At 37.0% G+C, this 8,892-nt stretch overlaps 1 protein-coding gene across 1 annotated transcript; it reads right to left on the bottom strand.

Moving 5' to 3' along the window:
• Window positions 1–2,799: 2,799 nt before the first annotated feature.
• LOC106919663 (visual system homeobox 2-like) lies at window positions 2,800–8,587 on the bottom strand. Its single transcript, XM_014990181.2, has 5 exons — window positions 7,669–8,587; window positions 7,168–7,255; window positions 6,486–6,609; window positions 4,029–4,209; window positions 2,800–3,440 (listed from the first exon to the last, which is right to left on the bottom strand). The coding sequence occupies exons 1-5, from the start codon at window positions 8,102–8,104 to the stop codon at window positions 3,118–3,120; spliced, it is 1,152 nt and encodes a 383-aa protein (XP_014845667.2). The 5' UTR covers window positions 8,105–8,587; the 3' UTR covers window positions 2,800–3,117.
• Between the last annotated feature and the right edge of the window lie 305 nt (window positions 8,588–8,892).

Raw genomic sequence — 8,892 nt, 5'->3', positions numbered from 1 at the left:
CTGAAACCACCTGGCTCTCCTATGTCTTTCCTGACCTGCTCTTCTTATAATAAAATAGTTTAGTTTATTTAAAAATTAAAACCAGCTAATACTCAATAAACTAATTGAAGACCTCACCAGAGCTTCCTCGGTCTCTTCGCCTTTCTTCAACAGCTTCACTATTCTAGCACTGCCATTCTCCTGAATATCTAATATAATACACATGATAAGTGGTAGAGTATGATCAGGTGTTGTGTAGCCATTGCTCACACTGACGTTACACTTTAAGCAACAAGCGGAAAAAAAGGGCTCATTTTGCTGCCGTTTCATTTCCTTGTGATGAAATAAAACATTGTGGCTAGAGTAGCTAACTTTCTAGATAAAGTTAGCAGTAAAATATTAGACGTGGGACTATTCCAGAATTAAAACGACTTAAAAAAAAAGGTTTGGTTCTATTTATGAAAATAAACTGACAACAAGATGTTATAAACAAGCGATATTCATGGCAATATTCCCGACAGGCCGTTTACCTCATTCAAACTGAGTTTCTAACTCCCGCTGCCTCCTAAACTCTGAGCCTTTCAGAGGAGGGAGGGGGGAGGAGGAAGCGCTGTGCTGAATGGGGCTGTGGTGCGCCTTCAAAATAAAAGCACGCGAGCGGAAAATTTCAAAATTAAATATTTTTCACAACTGCGGTGAAATTATTGGGGGGGACAAATGCGCCTTCCTCCAAAATTTGGCGGGGGACGTGTCCCCCCCTTTTTCTACGCCTATGCATACAGGTCTCAGCCAGCAGTATTTATGAAATGGCGCCAACTTCCTGAGGGGGCGCTGCAAGAATAAAACAAATAAAACATGCAAACAATAAACAAACAAACAAACAAAAAAACACAAAGACAAATAAATACATCAAAATAACAACAAAAAACAGCAACAATGTGCTATTGTGACTGATATCCTTTATTCATAGCAAGAATGTTTTACATGTTTCTGCAAGACTTCACTGCGTCAGAATTTAAATGATTTCATGCATTTTGATTAGGCAAATGGAAGAGAAAGGGCGGACTCAGTTACTGGACTGGGAAAGGAGGTAGTACTTTTCAAAATGTCTCTTCAGGAGGGTTGTAAAACATTTCTGATATGTATTGTATGGATTTCTGTAAACCGAAAATGTATTGTTTTGTTGACAAAAATCAAAAAAGCGTTTTAATCCAGAACATGCTGAAGCAACATGGTAAAACAATGGTTTCCCTGGTCCTTCATGCTTTAGGCCCCATCCACTCTGAGACTAGATTGGGTGCATCTGCACAGACATTTTGTCATTTAGGCTTCATGTCCATAGGGATCCCACTTTCTGGAAGAACAGAAATGATCATTTTTGAAAACGGAATCATGAATGAACTGAACTTATATAGCACTTTTCCAGTCATTTTGACCACTCAAACACTTTACACTAGAGTCACATTCACCCATTCACAGCTTGGTGTTAAGTGCCTTGCCCAGGTGCATATTGACATGTGACAGGAGGAAGCTGGAATGGAACCTACAACCTTCCAATTGCAAGACGACCACTCTACCCACACACCCCCAAATGAATGGTAAAATTTCAAAAGGCTGGTCTCATGTTTCTGTGTGCACATGTGAGTCACATCTCTTTTGAAACAATGATCTACATCTCTCTGCTGCTGTGTTACAGCACCATCACTTGGTCGCAGTATTTTCTGTGACGATGCGTCCCATTATACGAACGCACATTTTTTATTAATCGTTTACCAGAATTTCCCATGTTTGTCTCCAGCCTAGATGTTTACCTATCGCTATATAACTGTGTGAATTAAATGGGTCCTCAACTGGCTTCTGCTTATCTTGATGGTATGCAGAGGAGATAATGCAGTCATCTGAATGACGTGGGCTGAAATATTTAAAACCTGCAGGACTTTGGACCCTGAAGACTAGGGTTGGAGGGAGCAGTCTATATGGAAAAAGCAGTTGAAATTGAATCGGTAATTCCACATTTCAAATCCTCCTCCAGCATTTTTTTAATCTACCACAATTAGCTGATGCTCTAAATCTGCTTTTTTCAGTGTCTGAGCCAAATGAATGTGAGAATATGTTTGTTTGACTGGCATTCATGCCTTAGTTCAGCGTTTCACATGTAAAGTCATCACTCTTTGGCAACTTTCAGCTGCGTTATCAAGAGATAGTCTCTTGTTTCAGTTCTTTCACACTTTTTTTTTTTTTTACAAATTTCACAACTTCATAACTAAATATAACTATTGCAGATGATCTTCAATGTAGATCCACGTCAGCTGATTTGAAACCACTGCAGCAACTGTGCTATTTTTGCAGAACTTTTCAAAGAATACACAAGCTTCGATTGCTTTCTTTTTCTTTAGTCATGCTCAGATTGTTTATTCTTTGCAGTTGAGTTGACTTTATTGCCACCTACTGGGCTGATCAGTGCTCTTGATTAGGCAAAGGGAAGAGACTGTTAATTTTCCCTTCACCTCAATAATAACTGTAAATGGAAATTCTGCTGGCTGGGAATGTTTGCTCTTATATATATATATATATATATATATATATATATATATATATATATATATATATATATATATATATATATATATATATATATTTGAATTTCACAACAAGACCTCATTTGTAATGAGTTTGATAAAAAAAAAAACTTCCAGTAGCTTTACCATTGCAGCATATGTTTTGAAGTGAAAGAAAATCTACATTAGATTGACTTTCTTCACAGTCATCATCATGGATGATAGGAATCTCAGTCAGAACAACAACAACAAAAAAAAAGGATTTTAAATATAAGTAGCTTTTATTTAACCTACAGTTACATTTATAAAGGGACAAATAAGTACATGTCATCTAACCATCGGACACTTTAAATATGTACACCACGCTTTGATCGCCTGAAAACAATGCTTTAAGCTTGTAATGTTCCCAGGATTCGGTACACAGATTTGCAGTGGCACCTGTAGCAGTACCAAACAGGAATTCGGAGGCCCAGGAGTTGATGGGAGGTCCAGGATTCAGTTTCACCAATCAAACAACGTAGCAGACTCCTCTCTGTTGGTATTTCATCATCAATCTGTGTGCTACTGTCTTTTTTTCTTTTCAGTTGCTCTTCTCCCGCTGTGCCATCTCCTCATGTTCCGCCTCCCCTCTGTGCACCGTGTGGCCGTTTGTTCTGTCTGAAACAGTCTCCAGCATCTTTGCACTGTGCTCCAGTGCCTTTGCTCGCAGCACAGCAATACTGCACTCCCTCAGTTCCTCCTTAGAAATGGACAAACTGGTGTTTTTACTCTGTTTCTCCTTGTCTTCTTCGGTCATCGTGTCTCCCGTTTTCTCCTGCCCAGGCGGCGGCGGCGTTGGTGGCGTGCCGCTTATGGTTTTTCCTTGGGAGGGGTGTGAAGGATCAACTGACTTCTTGTGCATACCTGAAGAGCAGAACGATAGGAATAGTTTTTGAGTTTAGTCTGGGAACACATTTGGGGATAAAAAAAAAAGAGAATGTGAAAGTAAATAAAAACAAAAAAGTAAAGAAATTAGGGCAGAAGTTCTTATTCAATTAGTGTTTCCTAATTGATTTAATCTAATCAATTGACATGAGGTGACATGAGGACTAATCTGTCTTGATGAGGAGGGATTATTGCTGTATCGACTGCGGGGTGAGCCCCTCAACGCGTGTCAGAACGCAGTTCAATTTCAGCTCTTAATTACAAACTCGCAGCCAAAGGTTTTGACTTTTTTGATCACGCATAAACATGTAATGTTATTTTACATTAATGATAGAAATGTGTTGGCATTTCTATCATTAATAACATCTGTTGCTCTTAAATGACTATATTTGTAGGTGTCTTTAAGTTTTGACAGTCTTTGCAACTGTTATTACAAGACAATAAGATACGTTAAGCGGTTGAGGAGACAAACTGGACATGAACAGCAAAAAAAAGCCAAATAAAGCCCTAAAAAACAACAACTTTGAAACTGTTTTATTTCCTATATTTGAGTGTATGGTCGCATACCCAATAACCACGGAGCGTAAGAGTCAGAGATGCCGTCCTTTGCTGACTTGAGGATGGACTCAGGCAGGGGGATGGAGTGGCGGACCATTGCGCCGTACAAGCCATACTCTGCCATCACACTGCTGCGCCCCCAACACTTCTCCCTCTTCCTCCACTTGGCTCTGCGGTTCTGAAACCACACCTGCCGAGACAGGAACAATAAACATGATGTTAAAAAAAAAAAAAGAAAAAAAAAGTAGATCAGACTGAAAGAGTAACAGGAATAAAAATGTATTTTCACCTTGAAAGATTTGTGCTGTTCTTGCTCATTTGCTACTCTGAAATGTTTCAGATTATGAAACCAGTTTTAATGTCAAACAGGTTATAACCAAAGTATATATATATATATATATATATATATATATATATATATATATATATATATATATATATATATATATATATATATATATATATATATATATATATATATATATATATATATATATATGAAATGCTTTCATAATCATACCAGATGTATTCTGCTTGCAGATATGTAAACCAAAATCTTGTTGGTCTGACAGGTTTAAAAAAACAAGAAAAAAGTATCTCAACTTTCCTAGCAAAGAGAAAAATTGTGTTCCAAAGATGCTCTCAGCCAAAGCTTTAAATGTTAAGGAAATCCTTATTGGATTGTTTATGTGCCAACCAGGTTGCCAGAAAATCACTGCAGAGTGTGTGTTCAGCAATCTTGTTGAGGATGTTGCTCTAATATTAGCGATCAACAGCTACCATGATGGAAGGTCAACAGACTGTCAGTGTTGTCTGTTAAATAGCAAAACACTCTTGCAAATGACGCACGAGCTTGAAATAATATCACAGATTGCTCAATAAAAACCTTGTTATCTTTTTGTCCATCTGTAAACACTGAGTAACAATCTCATGGCACTGTACACCAGACAGCTTTGATGTGATAACAGTTATTTCTGGCCTGTTTATCTGTAAAGGTTGAACCAGGGTGCTGTGAATGCTGCTGAGTCTGAAGGAAATTAAACCAGAACTTTTCGCTTTAGAAAATGAAAGAGCACCAAAGAGCAAAGTTATATTTCAAAAAAATCACTGCCTTGATAGTTGGAAAATATTTAAGGTTGTACTTTGTACTGTACAGATGACAAGATTAACTTCTCACATTCAACCTGTTCTGCTCCTATTTAGCAGTAACATGGACACTTAGAATATTTCAGTGTTAAAATATGATAAATTACGCTGTGGTTTGTATTGTAACTGGACCTGTAACCTCAATTAGGTGTTTTCAACATTGATTCATGTGAAAAAGCTAAACAACGTCACCGCTGAGTTGGACATATTGTGTAAGAACACAACATTCAGCTGTCATGATGCACTGCAGCTATAGATGCATGTTTGGTTCATTTTTAAAGAATGTCTAAAAAAGATCTAATTTCATCAGCAAAATACCCAAACATTTCATTTAAATTTAACTCCTTTCGATGCGTTCCGATGTGTTTTGAAAAAAATGGTATAGGCCTTTAAAAGCAAATATAAGAAAACAATTTGTTCATTTAATAAACGACATAACAGTGTCAGGTAAATAAGATTGGTGAGATGAACAAAAATAGCAAATAAATCAACCAATCAAAAAGAGAAGCAGAAGGCAGAACGCAGGTTGTCCTATGTGGGTGTGGAACAGCCTTTAAAAAACATTTTCTTGCATCTAAAGTAGCCTCTTAGCACAAAAACTGAATGAAAATTGTCTCATAGATCAGTTCTTTCAGAGCGAGTAGGCTTCTGACTCTTCAAGAGGTTAAATTGATTTCCACCTTGTAATAGCCTTGTGAATATGGATGAGAGGAAAAAAAGAGTGATACTTTAATGTGTGTGTGGGTGTGTGAGAGAGCGCGTGTGTGTGTTGGTTGTGGAAAGATGGGCAAGTATAATATTCATCTGAAATTGAAAGGCCCCAGATGAGCAATCGACCCTTTTTTTTTTTTTGTGAGTGAGTGAGTGCTCCTGACAGCTTGTGCGTTTCTGCTTCCAGTGAGAGGTGAGGAAGGAGCTGGGAGGCTGATTGGAAAATAAGTTAATTTCCAGACCTGGTCGATCGGAGACAGGCATGTCAAATTTCATGGGAAATTAAAACACTTTGAGCAGCCGGGTACAGCCCTCTGCTCAGCCGCTGACCTCCGCTAATTAATTTCTTTATAGTTACGCTTTCATTATAGGGCTGCGGCCTGTTTATGCTCAGAAAAGACGGGATCATTTTTTTCCCCTCTAACAACTAATTAAAGTGTGAGGGGAAGCTGGCAGCTGAGAAAATCTCAACCTGATGGTTTCGTTTCGATGTAGGCCCCATTATCACTACATCCACACACAGGAGACATGGATTTTTTTTTTTGTTTTTTTGTTTTACTTTTTTTTTTTTAAATAGATGAATTTCTTGCAGTGAAAAAATCTGCTCACCTGTATTCTGTCCTCTGGCAGCTCAGTTTTCATGGACAGCATTTCTCTGGCGTAAACATCTGGATAGTGAGCTTCATTAAACGCTTTCTCCAATTCCTCCAGCTGATAGGATGTGAAAATGGTTCTGCAGACAAACAAATATTATTTTTAGTTTATTTTTCATTATACTGGCTACTTCTTAAAGTATTACTTTACTCGAAATTCTTTTTTGATATATGTTATTCAGTTTCAAATGTTCGATATTTTTCTTGACCCCTGTTTAGTTACATGTAAAAGGAACAATGCATAAAATGATGAAAATTTTAATATATCTTTTTAATGCATTTTCTTTTTTTTTTGAAAAAAAGACCCAAGTGCTGCTGTATCCAAAAGGTTCTCCTCACATGTATTCTAATTTATTGGCACTGTACAAAGTCAATTAAAAGAAACAAAATATAAAATATAAAAATGAAACCAGCTACAATTAAACTTTGTTCATTCATATAATAATAATAATAATAATAATAATAATAATAATAATAATAATAATAATAATAATAATAATCTTTAACTAAACTTCAAACATTATCAGAGTTTATCATAGAATAGATTAAAAATAAAATAAATAAAACATTTTAAATACATTAAATAAATAAATAAATAAATAAATAAATAAATAAATAAATAAATAAATAATATTTACCTGTGTCTTCTTTTCTTTCTCTTCTTGCTTTGACACATCGATGAGGTGGAGAATTTCGGATCACCGGAGGAACTCAAGTCATCTGAATCTGTGATCATATGTCATAAAATCATTTGTAGGTGATATATATCAGAATATTTGACGTTTCCAAAAAAAATAAAATAAAATAAAATAAAATAATTCCAAATATTGTTTTATACAGATTAAGTCGCATGATTTACCTAAAACGGGTTGTGCATTTCTACATTTGCACGCAGGTTCGTTCAAAAATTAAAGTAGCTAAAATCGAATAATTACGGAAAAGAAAAAAAAAATAGACCCGTATTTTCGCGAAATTTTAATAATTTCCATGTCAAGTAAAATCTATGAAAAACATTTTATACCATTAATAAGACTGGAAAAATATATTAAATGCTTAATTTCTGCGTTTCTCTTATGTCTTTAAAATTATGAGTCAGAAATTTGAGGAATACTTTTTTTTCTGGACTGAGAGGCACTCACCGGAGCTGGCACCGGAGTGTTGAGCCTCCATTTGGGGGTCCATCTGCGGCGCCCTGTGCCGTGGCTGCAGGTGCACATTTTGCGCCTCTGACAGCACCTCCAGAAAAGCAGGCTGACTGTAAAACGTGTGTATACTCTCCGGGCCCAGGAAACCCATGCCGACTCCGAGCCCTGCGTGTCCGAGGGCCGACCTGGCGGCCAGGACGTGCGCTCTGTGCGGCAGAGTCTCCAGGGGCCGCCGTGGTGCGGTCGCCGGAGGCTCCTTGTTGAGGCCGAGCAGCTCCTGGATGCCAAAGCCGGTGCGCCGCTGCACAGTGGGGGCCATCTTCCAGACCGGAGGCTGATGCTTGGAGTCCCCCTGGTTTAGGACGTTCTGTGAAGCTGTTTTCTGTTTATTCTCTGTGTCTGACAGCACAACTCCCTCCTTACCAGTCATGCTGTTGGCCTTCTCTCTCCAGCAAAAATACTCCTGATCGCTGGTACGCAACAATGCGATGCTTTTTTTTTTTTTTTTTTTTTTTATTAAATCTCTGGACTCATCCGCGCTGCGCTTTTTATTCAACGGGCAACAGGCGGCAGCCAATCACAAGAGGGGAGAATTTGCTGAAGTTTTTGTCAGATCCGTGAAGCCTTATGGGAGAAATCACTGGTAGTTAATAGAGAATAAGTAGATGTACATTTATTTCTTTAATCATGAAATTGTTGATATGATACATAAAGAAAAATATTATTGATGTTTTAATTATTAGAACTTATTGTAACATGCCCGACCTTTAATTTTAATTCATTATTTGATTTTTAACATTATTGTATTTTCAAATTCTAAACTATGCCCCTCTAAACTTAGTTATATTTTTTCTTCATTACATAATAATAAAAGGAAAATGTTGAAACTTCATCATTATTATTTTTGATATTATTGGTCTAAGGTGCTAAATAGATCCATTAGGGGGAAAAAAAGGTAAAGCGTCAAACGGAAATGACACCAATTCTTACATTAAATTATTCATAAATGAAACAGACAATTAACATTAAACAGAAGACATTCTGCAAATGAAAGTCTGGAATAGTAAGATTCTCACTTGCGAATGTAAAGAAAAACAACAGAATCGCGCCAGACAAAACATTTCAGCTTAATGAAGCAAATCTAAGCTGAACGCAGGGTCCAGCTTTCTTCCCAACGTCCCGCTGTGATTTGCATATTCTAATTAGGTTTGCGCACTA

Source organism: Poecilia mexicana, unplaced genomic scaffold (assembly GCF_051168715.1).
Source record: "Poecilia mexicana isolate PSO_F unplaced genomic scaffold, ASM5116871v1 scaffold_21, whole genome shotgun sequence".
In the NCBI taxonomy this organism is placed as follows: domain Eukaryota; kingdom Metazoa; phylum Chordata; class Actinopteri; order Cyprinodontiformes; family Poeciliidae; genus Poecilia; species Poecilia mexicana.
The sequence above is the reverse complement of the archived record's forward strand: the minus strand, read 5'-3'. Positions and strand labels throughout refer to the sequence as shown.